The following is a 24,836-nucleotide window of genomic DNA, read 5'->3' on the forward strand; positions in this document are numbered from 1 at the left end:
CCCCTGTCAGATGGCCATCCTGCCTCTGTTTAAAAGCCTCCAAGGAAGAAGCTTCCACCACACTCCAGGGCAGAGAGTTCCACTGCTGAACAGCTCTTACAGTCTGAAAGTTCTTCCTAATGTTCAGGTGAAATCTCTTTTCCTGTAACCTGAGCCCTAAACTCCATGGCAGCAAAAAACAAGCTTGCTCCCTCTTCCTTATGGCATCTTTTCAAATATTTAAACATGGTGATCATGTCTTCTCATTACAACTTGTGAAAGAGAGGGGTTCCACTGGATTGCTAAAATTGTTGGAGCTGTTTCAACAATTACTTCACTCAGAATTGCATGCAACATTACACTCTCTGCACTTTGATGTTAGAAGCACGAGTTCCAGCTCTACTTAATTAAGTAAACTGGACCTTAGGTTTAAACTTCTAAGTAATTTGAGAACCAACCATCCTCTGTCCTTCCTTTGCTAATATAGCTATAGGGCTCCAACGTCCTTAGCACATTTCTTGGGGGACACGGAAAGAGCCTCCCCGAAGATTGAGTGAATTCAGTCGGGCGTCCCCTGAGCAACGTTTCTTGTAAGCGGCCGATCTTTCCACCCAAAAAGCATTGGATGAATGGATGAATACCAAAGGTCTTTATCAAGACCATTGCTAACGATTATGTCTATTAATATAGAAGGTTTGTCACTTGCTAAGGAAGAACTATTAGCCAAAATGTCTGAGGACATCTCGTGTGACATCCTATGTATACAGGAAACACACTGAGACATTACAATGAGAAGACCAAAAATTCTTGGAATGCAGCTGGCAGTGGAACGACCTCACAGACAATATGGCAGTGCCATTTTTGTACGATCTGGTGTAGCAATCTCTGCAACTTCCCTCACAGAAGTGAACAACATTGAAATCTTATCTGTGGAACTTGATAGTTGCACCGTATCATCACTCTATAAACCGCCTGGGGCTGATTTCTATTTTACACCCCCAACCAGTTGCCACAATCATGAAGCCCATTTTGTTGTGGGAGATTTCAATAGCCACAGCTGTGTCTGGGGCTATGACGAAGATGATAGAAATGGCGAAGCAGTTCTAACGTGGGCCGACAATAGTAGAATGAGCCTCCTTCATGACAGTAAATTACCACCATCATTTAATAGCGGCCGATGGAAGCGTGGTTATAACCCTGATCTGATTTTTGTAAAGGAAAGCATAAGCCACCAATGCGTCAAAAGGGTATTAAACCCAATACCTAACACACAACACAGACCAATATGCTGCGTAGCATATGCAGCTGTAAGACCAAAAAGTGTCCCATTCCGCAGAAGATATAACTTCAATAAAGCTAACTGGACAAAGTTTACAGAGACCTTGGAAGCTGCTATTTCTGATATAGAACCTTCTATAGTAAATTATGACCTGTTCGTAGAAGCTGTGAAAAGATCCTCAAGGCTCTCAATCCCTAGAGGCTGTCGCACAAGCTACCTACCAGGCCTAAATGAAGAATCACTAAATCAGCTACAAGAATATCTCAGATTATTTCAAGAGAACCCATACAGTGATGGGACTATAGCAGCAGGCCAAAAACTATCTACAGCCTTAGCTAATGCTAAGAAAGACCGTTGGATAGAGCTGCCTGAGAACCTTGACATGTCCAAGAGTAGCGGAAAAGCCTGGCAATTGTTGAGATGCCTGGATAGTGACCCTCTGGTCAACCCTGGACACGCGAACGTGACACCAGATCAGATAGCTCACCAGCTAATTCAGAATGGGAAAACCAACTGCAGCAGAATAAAGATGAAAATCAACAGGGTGCCAGAACTTGAAACCCACCAGTTGTCTTCTCCTCTAAACATGAAAGAACTCAGAGAAGCCATAAAGCGATGTAAGACTGGTAAAGCACCTGGCCTAGATGACCTGATGATGGAGCATATCAAACACTTGGGCCCCAAAGCTGAAAACTGGCTTTTGAACTCTACAATCAATGCCTGGCACACAAACAGATTCCCAGAGCATGGAGGAAAACTAAGATAATTGCCATCTTAAAACCTGGTAAAGATGCCTCCAATGCCAGGAACTATCGACCAATCTCCCTCTTATGTCATCTATATAAAGTCTATGAGAGATGCTATTAAATCGACTAGGACCTGTTATCGAACCCAAGCTTATTGCACAACAAGCAGGTTTCAGACCAGGGAAAAACTGTACAGGTCAAATTCTTCATCTGACTGAGCATATCGAGGAAGGCTACGAGAAAGGCTGCATTACGGGAACAGTTTTTGTGGACCTTACGGCAGCCTATGACACGGTGCAACATAGAAAAATGCTGCATAAAGTCTACCATATCACCCGGGACTTTGACTTTACAAAAACTGTCCAGACCCTCTTAGAAAACCGCAGCCTCTATGTGGAGTTTCAGGGCCAGAAAAGCAGATGGAGGAGGCAAAAGAATGGTTTACCCCAAGGCAGCGTTCTTGCACCGACCTTATTTAATATCTTCACGAACGATCAGCCACAACCACCACTCACAAAGAGCTTTATATATGCTGATGACCTTGGCCTTACAACACAAGCAAAAGATTTTGAAACAGTTGAAAAGCAACTCACCAATGCCTTGAAAGATCTCTCCAGCTACTACAAAGAGAACCACCTGAAGCCTAACCCTGCCAAGACACAAGTGTGTGCTTTCCACCTACGTAACCGCGAAGCCAACAGGAAACTGAAAGTTACTTGGGAAGGCCAAGAGCTCGAACACTGTTTCCATCCTAAATACCTTGGTGTCACCTTAGACCGAACACTAACATATAGGAAACACTGCATGAACACCAAGCACAAAGTAGCTGCACGCAATACCATCCTGCGGAAACTGACTGGCAGTGCATGGGGAGCAGACCCACAAGTAATAAGAACATCAGCCCTGGCCTTGTCTTTCTCAACTGCAGAGTACGCCTGTCCTGTTTGGCACAAGTCTGCCCATGCAAAGCAGGTGGACATAGCACTGAATGAAACATGCAGAATCATCACGGGATGCCTTAAACCTACACCTGTTGATAAACTCTACAAGTTAGCTGGCATTGCCCCTCCTGACGTGCGACGGGAAGTTGCTGCTAACGGTGAGAGAAAAGAGGTCGAACATTGTGAAAGCCACCCACTGCATGGCTATCACCCTCCTCCCACCAGACTCAAATCAAGGAAGGGCTTCCTGAGAACCACCACTCCTCTTGATGTCCCCCCAGCAACAGCAAGGGTGTCCCTCTGGGCAGCTAAACCTGGTAATTCTAACTGGATGGCCCCCCAAGAGGGTCTTCCTCCAGGGGCAAACCAAGAATGGGCAACTTGCAAGTCCCTGAACAGACTCAGAAGTGGAGTGGGCAGATCAAAAGACAACTTGGCAAGGTGGCACTACCTGGAGGAATCCTCCACCTTGTGTGACTGTGGAGCAGAACAAACAACTCAGCACATGTATGCTTGCCCACAATGCCCTGCCTCATGTACGGAGGAGGAGTTGTTTAAAGCTACAGACAATGCGGTTGCTGTTGCCCGCTTTTGGTCCAAAACTACTTAGTTGCTTGTGATTTCTTTTTTTTTATTTCCATTATTTGAAATGTATTTGTTGTACAATGCTTTTGACACGAAATAAATAAAAGCACATTTCTTAGGAGCAATTGCAGAAAAGAATGGATCAAAATTACAACACAAAACAGCAATACAATTCAATCATCCTTCAGGAATAGTTTTAACAATAAATTGGTGTTTTTGAACAAAAGATTACTTAATAAAGGTGTATGAGATGGTACAGGAAGAACAACTAGGAAAACTGTCAAAAACTTGGAGGTCAACCACTAAATAAAAAAAAAACATGCAGAAGAAGTTAAACAAAACCCCACATACTATGTATGCATTTATCTGAAAGAAACACTTTGCTATGCGACATTGAGATGCCACTGGCACAACTTTGTAAAAAGGTAAAACAAAAGAAAGAGAAAAGGCTATAGTCTTAGATGCTAGGGAAAACTTGCTTAGCAGTCTTTTTGCTGGTCTGAAAACTCTTCTATGATATCTGGCTGTTTGGTGTCAGAAAGTCAAAGTTAGAGACCATTGGATTAATCTAACATTGCAGTTCTTTCTGGGCTTTGGCTTGGGCTCAGTGACAGATGTGGACATTCAGATGATGAGAGACTTGCATGAATGACTGGCAGGAGCAGATAGATTTTCCTGTTTGTATTTTTTTTCCTACCCAAAAATACTAAAAAGCTATTTGTGTGAGCATATTGGGGCAATTTCCTTTTACTTGGGGTGGAAATACAGGCTAGCCTCTGGGTCATGATTTGCATGTTTCTAAATCCTATTAAACCGCGTCTCATTCCCATGATTGTGTAGAGATGTCTTATGCTGCCATTGATATGTGCTTTCAAGTAATATCTGACTTCTGGTGACACTTGGGTGAACCCATCACAGGGTTTTCTTGGCAACAATTAGTCAGAATATGTTTGCCATTGTCTTCCTCTGAAGCTGAGAGAGTATGACTTGCCCAAGGTCACCCAGTGAGCTTCACGGCTGAGTGGGGATTCAAACCCTCGTCTCCAGAGTCACAGTCCAATGCTCAAATCCTTTACACCAGTTTGGCTGTCTAAATATGCTTTCTATCTCAGCATTTATTCTGTGCTGCATCCAAAGAAGTGGGTTTATATCCCCAAAAGCTTATCCAAAACAAAAACAGTTTTCCTTCCTTCTTTTTATGCTGCCAGAGACTAACACAGCTACTTCTTTAAAAATCAGCACAGTCCAAATGAACATCTCCCTGCCCTGTGGTTGTCATGGAAACATAAAATATTCTTTGAGCAGAAATCTCACTACAGAGGATGCTGCTTTCTGGAGAATCCTCTGCCCAAGACTCTTTCAAACTGTGCTCCAAGTCTCTGAAATGTAGATACAGGCATGTTCAGCGGAGTCACCCCTGGCAAGGAGGGAGGGTTTGGCTACATGGGAGTTCATAGATAGGATCCCCCTAAAAGCCATTTTCACACGTTGAAAATGTATACAAGGGAACAGGGACTGCCTATGGCTGCATTTACTATGCTAATGAAGGTCAGAACTAAACAGTAGCAAATATAGGATGGTCTAGGGTCCTACTGAGGGGGAGGGGGGTGTACCTTACCTGAAATGACACACACTCCACTTTACACAGACCACAAGCTGTTACTCCAGAAATGCATGATGAGAGCTCCATCCTTTTCTAGTTACAGAAAACAGCTGGTATGTGTGCCCTATGAAGCTACATCATAGAATCATAGAATCATAGAATAGTAGAGTTGGAAGAGACCACATGGGCCATCCAGTCCAACCCCCTGCTAAGAAGCAGGAAATCGCATTCAAAGCACCCCCGACAGATGGCCATCCAGCCTCTGCTTAAAAGCCTCCAAAGAAGGAGCCTCCACCACGGCCCCGGGGAGAGAGTTCCACTGTCGAACAGCTCTCACAGTGAGGAAGTTCTTCCTGATGTTCAGGTGGAATCTCCTTTCCTGTAGTTTGAAGCCATTGTTCCGTGTTCTAGTCTGCAGGGCAGCAGAAAACAAGCTTGCTCCCTCCTCCCTATGACTTCCCTTCACGTATTTGTACATGGCTATCATGTCTCCTCTCAGCCTTCTCTTCTGCAGGCTAAACATGCCCAGCTCTTTAAGCCGCTCCTCATAGGGCTTGTTCTCCAGACCCTTAATCATTTTAGTCGCCCTCCTCTGGACGCTTTCCAGCTTGTCCACATCTCCCTTCAACTGTGGTGCCCAAAATTGGACACAGTATTCCAGGTGTGGTCTGACCAAGGCAGAATAGAGGGGGAGCAGGACTTCCCTGGATCTAGACACTATTCCCCTATTGATGCAGGCCAGAATCCCATTGGCTTTTTTAGCAGCCGCATCACATTGTTGGCTCATGTTTAACTTGTTGTCCACAAGGACTCCAAGGTCTTTTTCGCACACACTGCTGTCAAGCCAGGCGTCCCCCATTCTGTATCTTTGATTTCCATTTTTTCTGCCGAAGTGAAGTATCTTGCATTTGTCCCTGTTGAACTTCATTTTGTTAGTTTTGGCCCATCTCTCTAGTCTGTCAAGATCGTTTTGAATTCTGCTCCTGTCTTCTGGAGTGTTAGCTATCCCTCCCAGTTTTGTCTGCAAACTTGATGATCGTGCCTTCTAACCCTTCGTCTAAGTCGTTAATAAAGATGTTGAACAGAACCGGGCCCAGGACGGAGCCCTGCGGCACTCCACTTGTCACTTCTTTCCATGATGAAGACGACGCATTGGTGAGCACCCTTTGGGTTCGTTCGCTTAGCCAATTACAGATCCACCTAACCGTAGTTTTGTCTAGCCCACATTTTACTAGTTTGTTTGCCAGAAGGTCGTGGGGGACTTTGTCGAAGGCCTTACTGAAATCCAGGTAGGCTACATCCACAGCATTCCCTGTATCGACCCAACTCGTAACTCTATCGAAAAAAGAGATCAGATTAGTCTGGCATGACTTGTTTTTGGTAAATCCGTGTTGACTATTAGCAATGACCGCATTTGTTTCTAAGTGTTCACAGACCACTTCCTTAATGATCTTTTCCAGAATTTTGCCTGGCATTGATGTGAGGCTGACCGGACGGTAATTGTTTGGGTCGTCCTTTTTTCCCTTCTTGAAGATAGGGACCACATTCGCCCTCCTCCAATCTGCTGGGACTTCTCCCGTTCTCCAAGAACTCTCGAAGATAATTGCCAGTGGTTCTGAAATAACTTCCGCTAGTTCCTTCAGTACTCTTGGATGTAGCTGATCTGGCCCTGGGGACTTGAATTCGTTTAGAGCGGCCAGGTGTTCCTGGACAACTTGTTTCCCTATTTGGGGTTGGATTTCCCCCAATCCTTCGTCCATTCCGTGTTGCTGAGGTTGAAGATGGCTTTCTTTTTGTGAGAAGACCTAGGCAAAGAAGGCATTAAGTAGTTCTGCCTTTTCCCTGTCCCCTGTCGCCATCACCCCATCTTCTCCTTGCAATGGCCCTATCGCCTCCTTTTTCTTCCTTTTTCTACCAACGTAAGCAAAAAAGCCTTTTTTGTTGTTTTTTATGTCCCTGGCAAGCCTGAGCTCATTTTGCGCTTTAGCCTTGCGAACCTTTTCCCTACAGGTGTTGGCTATACGTTTGAATTCTTCTTTGGTGATTTCTCCCCTTTTCCACTTCTTGTGCATGTCACTTTTGAGCTTTAGCTCAGTTAGAAGTTCTTTGGACATCCATTCTGGCTTCTTTGCACTTGTCTTATTTTTCTTCTTTGTTGGCACTGTTTGCATTTGCGCCTTGAGTATTTCACTTTTGAAAAACTCCCATCCATCCTTAACTCCCTTGTTTTTTAATATCGGCGTCCATGGAATGCCGCTCAGTAATTCCTTCATTTTTTGGAAGTCAGCTCTCTTAAAGTCCAGAATGCATGTTTGACTTGTCTTAGTTTCAGCATTCCTTTGTATTGCAAACTGCAGGAGCACATGGTCACTTGCCCCTAAGGATCCAACCACTTCAACTGTATTGATCAGGTCTTCCACATTTGTTAAGATTAGATCAAGAGTTGCTGATCCCCTTGTTGCCTCTTCTACCTTCTGGACCATAAAATTATCTGCAAGGCAAGTGAGGAATTTGTTGGACTTTGTACTCTTGGCTGAGTTTGTTTTCCAGCAGATATCGGGATAATTGAAATCGCCCATGACTACTATATCTCTTCTTTGTGCCTGTTTGGTCAGCTGTTGACAGAAGGCTTCATCAAGTCCTTCATCCTGACTCGGAGGTCTGTAGTAGACACCCACGACAAGATCTTTTTGAGTCCTGGTTCCCTTGATTCTTATCCAGATGCTTTCAAGCTGGTTTCCCGGATTACAGTCTTGCATTTCTTCTGCAACGTAACTGTTTTTGACATATAAAGCTACTCCCCCTCCTCTCCCCTTTGTTCTATTTCTGTGAAAGAGGTTATAGCCTTCAATGGTTAAATTCCAGTGATGGGAGTCATCCCACCAGGTTTCAGTGATGCCTATGACATCGTATGTGTGGTGCTGTGCTAGGAGTTGGAGTTCGTCTTGCTTATTTCCCATGCTCTGAGCATTAGTGTAAAGACATGTAAGCCCCTGTGACCTCCCCTTGAGCTGTTTATTTGGGATTATTGTGCTCTCTGTACTTGGTCCTTGCTGTGTTTGTGCAGCCCTCCGTTTAGCCTTTTGGCGGTTCCCTGTGGTTGTGGGTAATATAGTGTTCGCCAGGCTGTTGTTCCCCTCCCCCAGTGGATCTAGTTTAAAGTGCGCCTGATGAGGTTTGTGAGTCTGTGTGCAAAAAGATGTTTTCCTACTTGTGTGAGATGCACCCCATCGCTTGCCAGTAGTCCATCCTCTTGGAAGAGTATACCATGGTCAAGGAAGCCAAAATGCTCCTCTTGACACCATTTTCTGAGCCAGTTATTGACCTGTACTATTTTTCCGGCCCTTGTAGAGCCGTGTCCTACAACGGGGAGGAGGGATGAAAAGATCACATGTACATTATACAGTTTTAGCTTTGTTCCCAGAGCTCGAAAATCATCACCAAATGCATGGAGTTTGGACAGGCGAAAGTAGTTGGTCTTACCACCTTGATTATACTCCCTCCCACTTTGAATGCTTTTGAACATTTTCACAAGGTGTGAGATGGGCATGAATGTCTAGCTATTTCCCACAGAGAAACATTCTGACCTATTGGACAGTATCCTCATGATAACTCACTGATAAAACAAGAATACTATTGGGATATAAAACAGGCTTAAAAGATGGTATTATTCTCATTCATGTATGTATTAAGGATTTTTAAAAATGCTTTGGTGGCAAAGATATGCTGCTGGTGCTGTTTCTACTGCTGCTGTTAATGATAATGATAATAATATATTTGTTACCTGTCTCTTTGTGGCTTGAAGTTGGGTACAACATGGTTAAAACAGACAAGTAAAACACAACACTATTAAAATGCATATAACAAAATACACACAAGACCAACAGCAGTAAAAAGCAAGTTAAATTTTGTAAAAAAAAAAAAAAAGAAAAGAAAGAGAGAAAAGTTGTTATAAAAGGCTTCATAATTTAATCTGTCAGGATCTTTGTATGGAATTTATAATAACTATCATGCTAGAAGGAAAAATGGAAAAATATTGTAACAGGAAGGAAGACCAGAATGTACATGACTGTCTCTAACCCAAAGGGTGGGATGTCACTACAACAGGAGGGGTGGGACAAGGGAATGGTGCAGTCAAATACAATCATTGTATTAATGTTATGAACTATTTCACTAGTTTATTCATGTTTATTTTAAATTTGCACATTCATCAAAATAATCTCTCTCTCTCTCTCTCTCTCTCTCTCTCTCTCTATATATATATATATATATATATAGAGAGAGAGAGAGAGAGAGTTCTTTTGATGAATGTACAAATTTAAAACAAACAAAATACCACATGAAAAAGAAATTGAATGTGTAGGCCTGCGTGTAGGCTAGCATCAGTACATTTTCCTATCAGTGTCTGCAATGCTGTGCAGCACTAATTTCCCCCAAGGACTGCTGTTAGGACTTGTTCATGTCCTGTTACTTTATAAAGTGTCTAGTAATTACTGCTGCACTGGACACATAGATTCAACAATGGACTGTAACTTTCTTAGTGTATTCTTGTGCAGAGGAAATGCCTGTACATACCCGAGACTTCTCTTCCAACCGGGTCATCATGACAATGGTTGCCGTGCGTTGTTCCCACACCATCCTCCAGAAGTCGCTGAGTGTTTCTGGCAGAGGCCCCTGTGTAGCAATGTAGGCATTCTGCTTGCGGTAGCCATCAATATAGTTGGCATTGATGTAGTCACTTCCAGGCACCCCTGAGTGACAGAGAAAAAGAACAACATCTAGTGACACTGTTGCCATGCAGATCTCTGGCAGGATGGAAATAAGTGAGAGAGAGAAAGAGAGAATTTAAACTAGCAGAAATTGTATTATTTCACACTACTCAAACAGTCCCCAATCAATCTAATCACAGCTCAGTAAAACCAGAATTACTTTGCAGGAGATTGCCCTTTACTAGTGAATCTTTTCCCCCCTTGCTACTGCAGCAACATGATGTCTCTCCAAAGTTTGGGGTCCCAGGAAAGACAATCCTGCAGCCTTTACTCTTCGGCAGTGATTTACCACCAATTTCCCCTCATGGGAAGAAGGCACAGTTGCTTGTGGGGCACACACTCCTTGAAGAGAGCAGCTGAAAGCCTGCTAGCTAGTCCAATAACCTGACATGCATTTTGGAATCACTGTCACACACTGGGTTAGAATATAAGGGCTGTTAGTCACACTGCAGGGTATACAACTAATAAGATATTGGCTGCCCCAATGAGCCACACATTTGCTGTCACTAATGGTTGTTTTACTCGAACAATAGTTCCCCAGGGCAAAACAACAGGATGGGCTCCACATAAAACCACATGCCCAAACACTCAGGCCAAAACTTATTCTGTGATTAAGTAGACACCCTAGAGAAATTTAAACTCCATATTTTTGACTCATGTCAGAGAAGATACAAGGCTAAGGCATGGTGCACAAGAGACAGCAACACAAAGACAAATACGCAGTTAGTAAAAGATTGCAGCCTTGATTAGAGGAAGGTTTGATACTCCATCATAACTACAGAAGGCAACCCACATGGCATGCCCAAAATGCCCAACCTTAGTGTACAAGCAATAATCAAATTAAGAATCATGAGACTCAAGAAATGGGCTAAAAGGCTGATTGCGAGATTTCCCAGAATGTGCATGAATGGCTTAGTAAGAAAACTACAAATTACTGCTTGGGTCCTTTGGTGTCTTCTTCTCCCATCTCTTAGCACTTTATCACAGCTCTGTTCACTTATAAGAACTAACAAAATTAATTTCAACAGGGAAAAAAGTAAAGTACAGTAGAGTCTCACTTATCCAAGCTAAATGGGCCAGCAGAAGCTTGGATAAGCGAATATCTTGGATAATAAGGAGGGATTAAGGAAAAATCTATAAAACATCAAATTAGGTTATGATTTCACAAATCAAGCACCAAAACATCATGTTATACAACAAATTTGACAGAAAACCTAGTTCAATACGCAGTAATGTTATGTTGTAATTACTGTATTTACGAATTTAGCACCAAAATATCACAATATATTGAAAACATTGACTACAAAAATGGCTTGGATTATCCAGAGGCTTGGATAAGCGAGGTTTGGATAAGTGAGACTCTACTGTAATACATTTAGGCAGAAAAAATGAAATGCACAGATATAATATAGTTGACACCTGGCCTGAAAACATGTGAAAGGGATCTAGAGTCTTACCACCTTATCACATTGAGAAATGTCCCCATCATAGGAAACTTCAGCCTATTTTCAAACATGGAGAGACACTGAGCTCATCACGTGAGTTAAACTACTTCCGGCCATCATGCATAGCCTTCCTTGGTTGAAAAGAGGCAGAAGTGTCCTGAAAGGAGGGAACTCTTGCAATCAACATTGAGACATTTCGCCCTCATAGGAAACTTCAGCCTTTTTTCAAGCATGGAGAGGCACAAAGCTTATCATATGTCCTTGAGCTGAAAAGAGGCAGAAATGCTGTGAAAGGAGTTAACTCTGAACATGAGCCAGTAGTTGTATTCAGAGCTCCTATCTCTTATCATGGTTTCAACTGAAAAACAGGTGGGATGGGAACCATCAAATTTTCCCATTCTGTTTCACTGCCCAAACATCAGTAGTCTCTTGTATCATATGAGGTTTGGGGCAGAACAATATTATCCCATGGAAAGAAATTGTTTTAATATGGAGCACTGCTGAGGATGTAAGAGTGGCGATTCTCTATGCTAAAAGGACGGTCACCCATGCTTTCCCATCTCAATGTGATGAGGTCAGTAGATCAGAAGCTAAACTTAACAGTGTGATGTGGCAGTTTAAAAAGCCAATGTGATTTTAGGTTGCATCATAAGAGTATAATGTGTAGATCAGGCATGAGTAAGCTTCGGCCCTCCAGGTGTTTTGGACTTCAACTCTCACAATTCCCGACAGCTGGTAGGCTAGCTTGGATTTCTGGGAGTTGAAGTCAAAAACATCTGGAGGGCCGAAGTTTGCCCATAACTGCTGTAGATCAAGGGAGTTATAGTCCCACTGTTTTCTGGTTTGAGCAGACCTCAGCTGGAATACTGTGTCCAGTTCTGGACACCACAATTCAAGAGGGATATTGACAAGTTAGAATGTATCTAGAAAAGCCACCCAAAATGGTAAAAGGTCTGGAAGCCAAGCCATATGAGAAGTGGCTTAGGAAGCTGGGTATATTTAGCTTGGAGAAGAAAAGGCTAAGAGGTGACATGATAGCCATGTTTAAATATTTGAAAGGATGTCATATTGAGGAGACGGCAAGCTTGTTTTCTGCTGCTTTAGAGACTAGGATTAAAGCACTGGTTTCAAATTGCAGAAAAAAAAGAAATTTCATCTGAATATTAGGAAGAACTTCCTGACAGTAAGAACTGTTCAACACTTGAATATCTGCCTCAGTGTGGTCAAGTCTCCTTCTTTGGATGTTTTGAAATAGAGGCTAAATAGCTGTTGGCAGTGTTCTGATTGTGTTTTCCTGCATGGCAGGGGATTGGACTGGATGGCCCTTGTAGTCTTCCAACACTATGATTCTAATTAATTGAAACTGGTATGTTATGGTGCTTCTGGCCCTACTGTCTGGTATAGGACATTTTGTTAGCGTTGGGGTTGCTAATAGACTCACCATCAATGGAGGTCAGGATGACACGAGAATGATCGTAGGCTATCACATTTGCATAGCGGTTCTTTGGTTTGTTCACTTCCAGGTTGGAATTCTCCCATGTGAACTGCTGCCCAGGATCAATGGACTGCAAGGAAGAAGAGACAGTATATATAACTGTTCAAGTTATCATATCCCTTCTTAATTCTGACATAAAGAGAAACCCATTAGCAGAATGTGAAATGAAACAGAATGCAAAGTCCAAGTTTCATATTGGTAATCTGAAGGCTGATTCACAAAATGTATTTGACATGAACATGTTCAATACGGACAAATAAAAAGGCTCTGTCTATATTGATGCCTAAACTCTCCAAAGTAACCTTATGAATTCACCCTTTGCAATCAATGCAGTAATTAGTTTTCATGCTGTGGAAACTCTCCAAAAATAATGATTCATAATGTGTTGAATGGAGTTTTCATATATTACTACATTTTCTGATATGCAGCATATTGGAAAATCCATTCTCACATAGAAAAAAACAGTATTTCTAGTTGAAGTTTGAAAGCAACAACCAACTCCCAAAGCAACCTTGATATTTGTGTAGCTACAGTAGAGTCTCACTTATGCAAGCCTCGCTTATCCAAGCTTCTGGATTATCCAAGCCATTTTTGTAGTCAATGTTTCAATATATCATGATATTTTGGTGGTAAATTCGTAAATATAGTAATTACAACATAACATTACTGCATATTGAACTACTTTTTCTGTCCAATTTGTTGTATAACATGATTTTTTGGTGCTTAATTTGTAAAATCATAACCTAATTTGATGTTTAATAGGTTTTTCCTTAATCCCTCCTTATTATCCAAGATATTCCCTTATCCAAGCTTCTGCTGGCCCGTTTGGCTTGGATAAGTGAGACTCTACTGTATTAGTGTTGTCAGGTGCTTTTAGGTCAACTCCGACTTATGGTGACCCCATCCTAGGGGTTTCTTGACAATACTTATGCAGAGGATGTTTGCCACTGTCGTCCTCTGAAGTGTACCTTGCTTGTGATCACTTGGTGGATTTCCAAGGCTGAATGGGGTTGAACCCTGCCCTCCTAGGCTTTTTGACCATTACTCCACCACCTGACCACATTGGCTCTTGTGTAGAGGGCTATTTTGAGAACATAGGTACTTTTTTCTACTGCACAACCTCAGGTATGATTTTCAAGGGAAAAGTGATTTGTATGTGGGTGTGGGTATGTGCATATGTAAAAATACAATGAATCTTTTATCTCTCTCCACCGCTTCCCTCCACTTAATGCAGCAAATAGTCGCCTGGGGAAAAAACACCTAGGGTTAAAGCTTAATACTCTCTCTCAATCGCTCCTTCTTCCCTGCAAATTCCTGCTTCCCCAGTTTGGCAGGCAACCAGATACTCAGACCAATATTTGCTTCTCAACACTTACACCCCATCAAAATCCCTCATCACTTAAGGTTGCTCTGCTTACCAGATTTGCTAGAACTACTGTCAAAAGAGGTCCGTGAGTCATTTATCTAGAAAGTCAAATACGCTTATGCCAGGAACTATGAAGCAAAAAAGCAAATGATGGCAAGGAGTGAGCTGGGGAGACATGCCAAGGTTAAGATGAAGCACCCAAGTGGAAGCACGCAGATAATGCTTCATTCTCATCAAATTGAGTAATATATAGCAGAAGCAATATTAGCCAGAGCGTTACATCTAGCAGCATGTTCCTTCACCACATACTCAGCTAGATAATATTGCACAATGAACTTCCACTGGCATCTTCAATAAAGAGGCGGTAAGGATTCTCTATCTAATTGACCAAACAGTGTGCCTGTTTTATCTACAATTTTGTTGTCTGTAGTCTTGATATGACTAATTAACACCTGATATCTAATACTTGATACCTTCATCTATTAACACCTGATACTTGTTGGATGCTGTTGGAAAATCAAGCACTGTGTCCTTCTTCATAACTGTTAGAGCAAATTGGGAGTTTAAATACTATATGGCTCACCTCATGTCTATACTTATTCTGCGTTCTTTAGCTCTGGTTTCATTTGCTCACTTACCTATTGTTATGCATGGTCAAAAATACTTTGTGTTTCTAAGCAACCAGAGCAGGTGACTTGAGAAACTTCAAGGGGTGGTGGTCATATAACAGCTCCCTCTTCTTTACCCACTTTCTCTTTTTTCTCTTCCTGGATTTTTAGTGCTGAAATGTTGTGTTAAGGTTTTAAGCTCTCACGTTTACCAAGTCCTTGTATTAGTTAAGATGTAGGATTTCAAGTGATGTATATTCCAAGAGTGATTAGCAAATTTTGTTAGTTTGCAACTGTTGCTTCCTCTTTGTATTTACTCACATTAATCCAGACATTGAGATACTGAAAATTGAGGCATATTACTTTTGCTAATTTCTGCTGAAGGCTGTTTCCTAACAGATCCAGTCTTTGTATTTCTCCCAAAAAAGAGCCAACATCCTAGACTATAGTCCTTTTTTCCAAAGGCCTCAAGTTTCATAATGGAAACCAGAGCAAAGCCTGATTTTTCCAGTGGTCAACAGGCACATCAAAGGAAGATTGCCATCTTTCAGCAAACCTTTATAATTGCACCAAAACAGGATGCAATATGTGTAGAAAAGCAAAGATAGCTCAATATAGTTAACAATGACGTTTTCTTTGCTTTGCCTCCTCCCTGCCATTCCTGAAAATATACTGTACTTTGCCCAAACTGTGAACAACAACTATCTCTCTGCATTTCTTTGAGCGATGTACTAAACCTGCTATCCATCCGTGAAACCAGTATTTGAAGGAAACGTGACACCCAAGTTCATTGGCAAAACAGGGAATCTTCATGTTAGGTTCAATAGCAGACAATCTCTGATTCAAAGAAGAGCAAAGCAGATCATAAAAAGGATTTTCACAGCCTCCATGGGGAGGATATGACATCACAGTGCTGTTAATAGGTGGTTTGGGAAATGCAGGATGTAAATAGACATTTCCAACAGGAACCCTATAATCTTCTATTATCAGAGTAATAAGCAGGCAGCGCAGTGCAAAGTAGCAGGAGCAGAAGCAACCCAGCTTTCTGCAGCTCATGACTGACTTTCCCATCACTTGAAAGAAACATACATCGCAAATGTTACAAATAGGCCAACTCAAGATGCTTCCAGATGTGACCGTGATTTTATTCCTCCTTTCTGGAATTTTGCAGAGAGACTATAAGGCACTAATACATTTGTAAAACGCCTGTGTTTATCTCCAGGTGCTCCTGGTTTCAATTTCTCCCACCCAACTGCTACAATCTAACACGGAGAATAACAATTTTCAGTACTTTTGGACAAGAAAATTTGCAATGGGGCAGGGAGAGGAAAAGTTGTTCCTGGGGAGAGTGAACGACCTGCTTGGGAAGCGCTTCTTTTCTGTACTGTGCCTTTCCAGATGCTGAACCAGCTTGTGCCCTGCAAAGCATAAACTTTCCTTTCAAAGCTTCTTAAAATTTACAAAGCAGGAAGAGATACTACTGAACATAGTGGTCCTTATTTTGGACTAAACATCTGTAAGATCTGGCTGTAAGTCTGTAATCCTCTTAATGTCAATTGACTGCCTTAAAAAATAAAATGTCATTATGCCGGCAAAGAGGCACTCTGAAAATGTATGTGAGTTGCTTCTTTCTGTCTGTTTGTGTATTTTAAAAACAGACTGTAGTGAACATGACACAATATCATGTCATTTTCTACATCTCATTGTCCCTATGAATGAAAAAGCAGAACTTGGACAAAGCAAAAAAGCCTATTCAAATGTACAGGAAATGGGAGAGGGAACAGGGAAGGATTGATAACTGATTTTTGCTAGGATTTAATTTACTTTTTCTGGTTACTTTTATAAAAAGTCTAGAACACTACTACATATACTTAGATATCAGTGTCCAATACATTTGTCTTGTGCTTCAAGTTCTGTTAAAATTATTCCCACCTGCATACAAACGGCATAGTTAGGGCTGAGGAGCACCAACTTCACATTGTCAGGCGAAAGAATGTGAGGCTATCTTGGCAGGTATGGCAAGGGGTTGGACTGGATGGCCCATGCGGTTTCTTCCAACTCTAAGATTCTATTATTATAAAAGGAATCATACCAAAGAGCAATGTTTGACAGTGCTAAGAACCACAACCCAAGTATATGTGACATATTGCTTTACCCAGGCTGGTCCTCAAACTCTAGCTGCTACTCATTTTACCCTTGTTTCCTCATTTAGTTCCTTGCTGGGTTATGTCACTGGGTCAGATTGAGTCCTATAAATGTGGGCTTGTGGCTGTGTTGATATGTTCTTTAGTTTTGGTATGCATGACCTGACTCTACTTCAAGTTCAGCAGGCAGCCAGAGATAGGTTTAAGACGACAACAATATATTCATTGACAAAATAGTAAAAGAAAATAAGCACAGATTATTTCTGCTATAGGTTCTCCTAATATCACAGGTAGTTCTCCATTCTACTTCATATCCAAAACCCTGTCTCTGTAACTCAACAACCTGTCAGTGTCTTCTTCAAGGTCCTGAGAGACTTTGGATGCTCTATGAGACCTGGATTTTTAATGAACTATATCTACTGCTCTTTCCAACAGATTTGTGATAGAAAGTCTTGCCCTGGGCAGTTATTCACATATCAAAATAACCATGGACAGTAGAGTCCATTCAAGATCTGACATTATGAAGGATCACATAGATATATTAAAATAAAAATACTGCAGATCACATTTCATGGGATTTGATAACAGCATGAAAAGTGATAATATACTAGACTGAACAATCATGTTGCCTGAGATCAGAAAAGTCACTTTGCAAACTACAGCATTAGGAATTTCTCTCTCTCATACAAAAGTAGAGCAGCTAATACGTAGCAAGAACTTCAGTGGTGCAGTATTCAATATTTTCAACTATGCAGACACTCTCGGACCCTCCCATGGGTCTTGTTGAAAGGCAGAAGGGAGGCACAACCCATATTTCTGCACAATGCACACTTCTGCCTAGAGATTCAGTGAAACACCTGAAGGTCTTGGAAGGGCAGCGGTGCTGTACCGTCCCTTTTCTCCCCCACAGTATGGCCTTAGCATTCCCATTAAGGCAGTTGCCTCACTTCACAATGAGGAGGTGCAAACTTGTCCACTGGTGTATCACTAATAACCCCCTAAGAGGGCAAACAGGTGAGAAAGGCAGAAAAAGGAATCCACCTGGCTGTGTGAAAAGCTGCCAATTAAATATGCCTGTAAATGAGTGACTCGTTTAGAAGCAAAATGATTTAATTTAAACTTCAGTGATGAATTAATGTGCACCTGTTTCTTCCTTAATGTTGAGCAAATGAGTAAATAAGGCAGTGAAGGAAGGGAGGTCACAAGGTACCTGAAGCCCATTACACACATTTCTTCAGATGGGTCAGATCGTGAAGTTTATCTTTTCCATCACCTATCTCCTCTGTCTCTCCTGTCTCTCTCGCTGGAACATGCAAGTTTAGTCTCGTGTTTTGAGCCCTATCAGCATATCACCCTATCCATATTACTTTAGCCAGCATCAGCAGTATGTGTGATTTTTTTGGTGGGTGGGATATCCAATCTATGGTTGTCAGCTTTTTCCCAGCTGGGTTTCTGTGCATTTATATCTCTATGCATAGCAGAAATTTAATGAATTATGTTTTTTTAGCATACAGGTTCAATGACTGTGGAAATTCACCTGATTTTATTTCTAACGTACAGCTTTTTGTAAAGTCTGGGATCATACATCATTAGCTATACAGTTTGGGGGCAGGGATGTGATGTCAAGCAGTTATCTCTCCTGAGCCCAGAGACTGAGAAAGTGTTTCAATACAATCAAACAAACATGAAAACACAGTTAAGCCTAAACAACTTATGCTAACCAAAAGCATGGGAATGCTGTATCTTTCTGGGTCTTTTTGACTGATTCTCATGGTTCCTACCCAATTTCCATGCCAGATGAGGCTGAAGAAAATCATAGTCCAAAATATCTGGTGATCATTAGGTTACCTGCCCCTGACATAATCTGTGGACCACAAGACTGCCTTGGTTCACAGCCAGCCACAAAGTTTCTCAAATGAGCAAGCAATAAGTCTTGAATTAGTCATTAGCAATGTGTTGAATTGGAAGCATCATGTCTACCACTGGGGATGAAAACACACAGTACCTATGATAAATTATAGTAGGCTGAGCAGCTAGGGATCAGCGAACTTCTACCTCGTTGATGTGGGCCTAACAAATACTAAAACAAAGGCACTGAAGAAAACAAACAATGACATTTACAAGCCGAGAGGCAAAAGTGGCTAGTTGAGTTACTAGAACCCAATACTGCCTTGCCATAGGAATAAGGTAGTACTGAGAAATATGCAGTGGTATACCTCCTTCTCCTTCTTCACCAAAGATCTTTCCCCCTTCTGCTGTGGGCTGCCCCTTGCATCTGACAGAAGCAAAGAATGAGCAAAAGGATTGTTGGGAGTAGCAGGGTAGGAACTGTTACTGCGAAATTTATGCTGGACTTGTTTCACATTCTTGAAGTGACAAGCAGTGTCTCTGGAGTGGCACGAGGGATCCCCAGTGGAGTTCTTCTGCTGTCAAGTGTGAATACGGACTATGGCAACTCTGGAAGCAGGAGGCCTGGCAAGCTATTTTGGGACTGGTAGAAAGGTGTAATGCCATATAAGCCCCATGACTCTTTTTAAGCTGTACCTGTCATCTCGCAACTACATATCTACACCTTAATTCTGCTCCTGGTGAGTTTTAACTATGTAGCAGGTGGCTAAAAGCAAATTGCTGGGGGAAAAATACAGCTCAAATGCATGGGAGCATTCTGATAACATTTTGTGATCACTCAAGGAGCATCTACAAACATATTGTCTCAGCAGGTGATGCTAAGCAGATTCTGCAGAGCTTCTTCAACTACTGGTTTCAGAATAATTTGTCAAAGGGGATGGATGGAATTTGTCCACTGTTGATGTTGCCTGTACAGCTGAACCTTTATATAACTTTTACTCACAGAGAATCACAGAATTGGAACAGACCTTATGGGACATCCATTCCAACCCCCTGCCAAGAAGCAGGAAATCACATTCACAGCCCAGCTGAATAGCCATCAGGTAGTCAGTGGGCAGTTGAGTGATGTTCCTCCAAAGACAAAAAGGTCTCAGGGAAAGGGCATTAGAAGATTTAACACAACTTTGCACTTATGATCTTGGTATGCTTGATGCAACCTGGGTTTGGATCGGAAAGGCCTCATACGTCTAGGTCAGGCCTGCACAATGTGTGGCCCTCCAGGTATTTGGGACTCCAACTCCTAGAAGCCCCAGCCAGCTTGTCCAATGGTCAGGAACTCTTGGGGCTGAAGCCTAAAACACCTGGAAAGCCGCAGGATGTGCATGCCTGGTCTAGGTGGTACTAGCTCTGCATCTCAATGGAAAGGGAGGGGAGCTCAAAAGTACCCCATTCACATATGGAAAAATGTGTGCTCAGGTGGAAGAACAACAGACACCTATAAAGGCCTATGTCCAGGGTTGACTCTATCATACCATAACACAAAGTGAAATTACTGATTTAGTGAGCTACTTTTTGGTTGAAACAAAAAGGCAGCAAATAGTTAACCATTATTGTATTTTTACTGCTACTCGCAGTAAAAATTGTTTTGCCTCTGGCGGTGGAATAATTTGTCCAAGTTATGATACAACGTGCCTTGACTGAGGGGCAGGGGAAGGTGCACAAGCATAACATTTTCTGCTCTGCCTCAGGCAGTGAAATGTCTGGGGCTGGTCCTGGCTGTGATCAATAGCACCACTACTCTTTCTGCCTGAATGAGAGATACAAGAACAGAACCTGAGTCAAGCGAGCAAGCAGCATCTATTTTCTATCAGCACAGGTAAAATAGTCTCTCTCTCTCTCTAGTCAGTGACAGAAGCCAGTTTTACTTGCTTATTCAACAAGAAGAGGAAGAAGAAGAGGAAGCGTCCCACCTCCAAAATGGCTAATGTTTGCCAACAGTCTGGCAGACCACCTGCTTTGGGCATCCTGCAGGCAAAGCCTGCCTGCAATACAGAGAGTCATCCAACAGGGGGAGCTCAAGTACAACCATTTTTCTAGCATTACAAGTGTAGATAAATGATTAATATGCTTGTGTGATTGCGCTAATTCTACTAATCCCTGGCTGTAAATTCTCTCTTGAGGTTTACTGTATCTGGAGAGAATCACCTTGTGCCCTGGCTTGCCCACCCCATCAAGTCCAATCAAGAGCCACTCCTAGCCCCCATCATGTGCCCAAGAATGGAGAATGACACTTTGACTCTAGGTTAGTAATGGTTCACGACCGCCATCAGGTAGCCTTTTGTCCATGCCTCTGCATCACAAATGTAAGATCTTGACACAAAGCTTGACCCATTTTCTCTGCTATTGTCCCTGCGGTGCAAAACGTAGTGTCTCTCCTCCAGAGCTTGGAGAAGTTTTTACATCACAGTCCACCCAATCCATTGTGGAGACATTGTTTAAGGGACTCATGGGAACTGTTGTCCAAAAAAGTAACTTTTGCCAGTTCTGTGCTTTTTTCCAGTAATAAGATAGTTTGGCTTAATTTATAGATGCTTCTAAATCAGGCATGGGCAAACTATGGCTCGGATGTGGCTCTCTGGGTGCTTACCTCAGGATCTCTTCATTTTCCCTGTCCTCTTGTAGGAGGACACAGCGCCCTGCCGTGTCCTTATGCCAAAAAGATGGGGGAGGAAGGCACATAGTAGCTGAGAGCCCTCTGGAGCACTCTCAGCCACCATGTGTCTCGCCCTCCTCTTGGCATAAGGAGGGTGCAAGTGGCCCCATCCTTATGCCAGGAGGATGGCTTGAGGAAGGCACGTGCTGACATACAGCCCTCCAGAGCACTCTCAGTAACTACCTGTCTTGCCCTATTCCTGGCATAATGCCAAGAGGATAGTCCAAGGATCAGGGGAGGAGGATCGGGATAGTCACTGCATGTTCCGCCTTCCTCCTGGCATAAGGATGGAGCAAGTAGCCCAGTCCTACCCTGTTTCCCCTAAAATAAGACATCCCCAGAATATAAGACCTAGTAGAGGTTTTGCTGAATTGCTAAATATAAGGCCTCCCCCAAAAGTAAGACCTAACAAAGTTTTTGTTTGGAAGCATGCCTGCCAAACAGAAAACCAGAGCATGCAGGATCGGTAAGTGTACGTACCATAGTGTTGTACATGGAAATATTGATAGTAACAAGAAATTCTTGATAGGAGTCAGTTTGTCTGGTTATGCTGATTTGTGATGACAACTACTGTACAGTATATAATAAATGTTCATTTTTTTGTTCAACAATAAATGTGCATTTTTCTTCATGGAAAAATAAGACATCCCCTGAAAATAAGACCTAGCGCATCTTTGGGAGCAAAAATTAATATAAGACACTGTCTTATTTTCGGGGAAACACGGTATGCTGGGAGGACAACCTGAGGATGACCCAGACCCCACCCTGCCCGCTCTCTCTCCTGGCCAGGACCCTCCTCGTCCAGAGTGTGCCTGGACCCCCTCCCTCCTGGCCAGGACCCTCCTGGTTGGGCCTGCAAGGTGGCCCCAAGGCAAAAAAGTTTGCTCACGCCTGTTCTGTGGCTAAATGTAGGTAAGCATTTAGGTCTCTGAATGGCCTGTGAATCCAAGTGCATCATTTGTAGACTTGTTTGGGGAATGTTTTGCTCCTAGGTTTGGATGAGCACACTGAAATATAATTCTTCCCAAAATTAATGACAGCATGATTGGTCTCCCTTCCCTTTTTGCTGCTTGGACCAAGTTAGTGGCACAAGATGTAAATCCAGTGCAAGGAATGATTGTATGCTAGATGCTACGGCTCACAGACTGAGTGGAATCTGAGCTTTTGGGGAGTGGATGTGGGCTGTGATAAATATCTTTGTAAAGGAGTGCACACTCCCCAACCCTGTTTGGAAATACACCTCCATCTCCCACTGCTGGATTACTCTACATTACTCAGATTTGATATACAAGATTGCTCTTGAATCATCCACCTATTTTTCTAGACTTCTCCTCTTACATCATGCTGCTATATTTTTGCTCTGCAGCATCTGCTATTTCCCTTAATAGTGTGTCAGTGGTATCAGTATGCTTGCTAGGCCTAGAAATTTCAATTTTCTCCAATGGCACCAAGGAAAAAGATAAGAATATTTTGTTTGCATTTTGTTCAATTTCAGGGAGGGTCCCTATTGCTAAGGACTGTTTTGTGCAAATGAAAAAATCCCCTGCTGGTACTCAGCTCACCCTGGTTTGGAAAAATAGACAAATGGCTTAAACTGGGTTACAAAGCAACACAGTTTCTGAAATAAAATATCAATACCAATCACCCCCCCCCCCTTAGAAAGTACTTAGGCTGGGAAATATATATAAGGGTTTTTCTGAAACTAGAATGAGAAAACTAGACAGATTTGCAAAATGTATATGTGGGTGATAAACATATCTAATGGATTCTTCAAGTGCTACTATGCAATCTATACTGTTCTCTACCCGCCTTCCCTTGTGATGCTCCTCCATCTGAGGTTGCTGGTCATTTTTTTGGCATGTCACATTTCAGAAGAAAGAGATGTTGTCCAAATGGCCTGTAAAACTAAGTGTCCAGGGACAAATGGATTTGCAAGTAGGATGTCCAGGCCACCAGATCCCTAAGCAGATCATGCCACGTGCGCTCACCTACTTCGAAGCCCTGCTCGGAAGTCAGAATCATACTGGACTACAGCCAGTCCCCAAATTCTATATAAAATAGGTTCTGTAGTTTGTTCTTAAGTAGTTCTTAAGTTGAATTTGTTTGTAAGTTGGAGCAGGTACATTTTAAAGTAACTCAAGTCAACTTTTTAAAAAAGGTTTTGGATAGCATAATGTTTGTTTTGCTGTCTGTGCCCCTGTTGAGAAGATAATCTCCCTCGCCTCAATCAAGGTGAAGGGCGAGGGAGGCTGGCAGGAGTATCCTTTGCCTCTGGCCTCCAGCCTTCACTGCAGAGGAAGGGTGAGGGAAACTGGCCACAAGCTTCCTGGTCATTCCTCCCCAGCTAAGGCTCCCCAGGCATGGCTGGAGGTAAGAGGCGGAAGAGCTTATTGCCAGCCTCCTTTGCCAGGAAGCTTGGTTGGGGAGGAAGGGCAAACTAGCACCACCACTCCCCAGATGGCTGCCCCATTTGTATCTACGAGTTGTTCGTAAGTTGGATATTCGTAACTTGGGGACTATCTGTGTCCGATATCTCCAATGGATTTGACAATTACTCCAACCCTTCCTAAGCATTGAACTCACATTCTCTTTAATGAGGCAACAATTGTTCTTGCCTTCCAGCCCGTATAATTTCACCTTGTGATTTAAGCATATCTCCTGAATCAAGAAAGATATGGTGCAGCAAAGGGAGGCGAGGGGCAAAGGAAAAGAACAATTCAAGCAAGGCCAATAACGTGTGTGTAAAGGACACTACCTCAATTCATGCTCTCCCTCTCACCCCATATGCAATAGTTGTATTTATGATTTAAACCCCTCAGAGCCAGAGTGGGCCCTGCAGGGCTTGCTGCAAGCACAGAAAAACATTTATCCTGCCACTGTGACTCTAATAGCTACAAGGGAACTTTTTCCAACGTAACAATTTTTCAAATTAATCATCTGCCTAGCAAATAGTTCAAAGTGGGAAGAAGGAGCTTGAAAGCAAGCGCTGTGGCAATTCTTGGGCTCTCAATATCACTATTTCAGCCTCCATCTCAGCACAAACGGCACTCTGATGGCTACTGCATGTTACATTTCCCCAACACAGTTAATAACTATAATAAATTGTGTAAAATGTAATGTGAAAATGTCCATATTTGTATCTAAATTACACCCACTACAACATATACGTTGTGAAATCCATGTATACATTAGGAACGAAGCTATCCCCATATTAAATTTTGTACTTTTAGGCTATAGCAAGTTATGATAGTGCCAGAAAGCGTAACAATGACATCGTCTTAATTGAAGGTAACAACTAAACCCAATGGGGGCAGT

The 24,836-nt window shown here is 42.4% G+C and overlaps 1 protein-coding gene across 17 annotated transcripts in view; it reads right to left on the minus strand.

The window, feature by feature from the left end:
• ptprf (protein tyrosine phosphatase receptor type F) overlaps positions 1-24,836 on the minus strand; it is a 654,269-nt gene that overhangs the window by 16,786 nt on the left and 612,647 nt on the right. For all 17 annotated transcript variants that reach the window (XM_062979663.1, XM_062979673.1, XM_062979678.1 and 14 more), the window contains 2 exons: positions 12,789-12,912; positions 9,709-9,884 (listed from right to left, as the gene is read on the minus strand). In XM_062979663.1, coding sequence (XP_062835733.1) covers positions 9,709-9,884; positions 12,789-12,912 — 300 coding nt within the window. The remainder of the gene's footprint in view (positions 1-9,708; positions 9,885-12,788; positions 12,913-24,836) is intronic.

Source organism: Anolis carolinensis, chromosome 4 (genome assembly GCF_035594765.1).
Source record: "Anolis carolinensis isolate JA03-04 chromosome 4, rAnoCar3.1.pri, whole genome shotgun sequence".
NCBI lineage: Eukaryota > Metazoa > Chordata > Lepidosauria > Squamata > Dactyloidae > Anolis > Anolis carolinensis.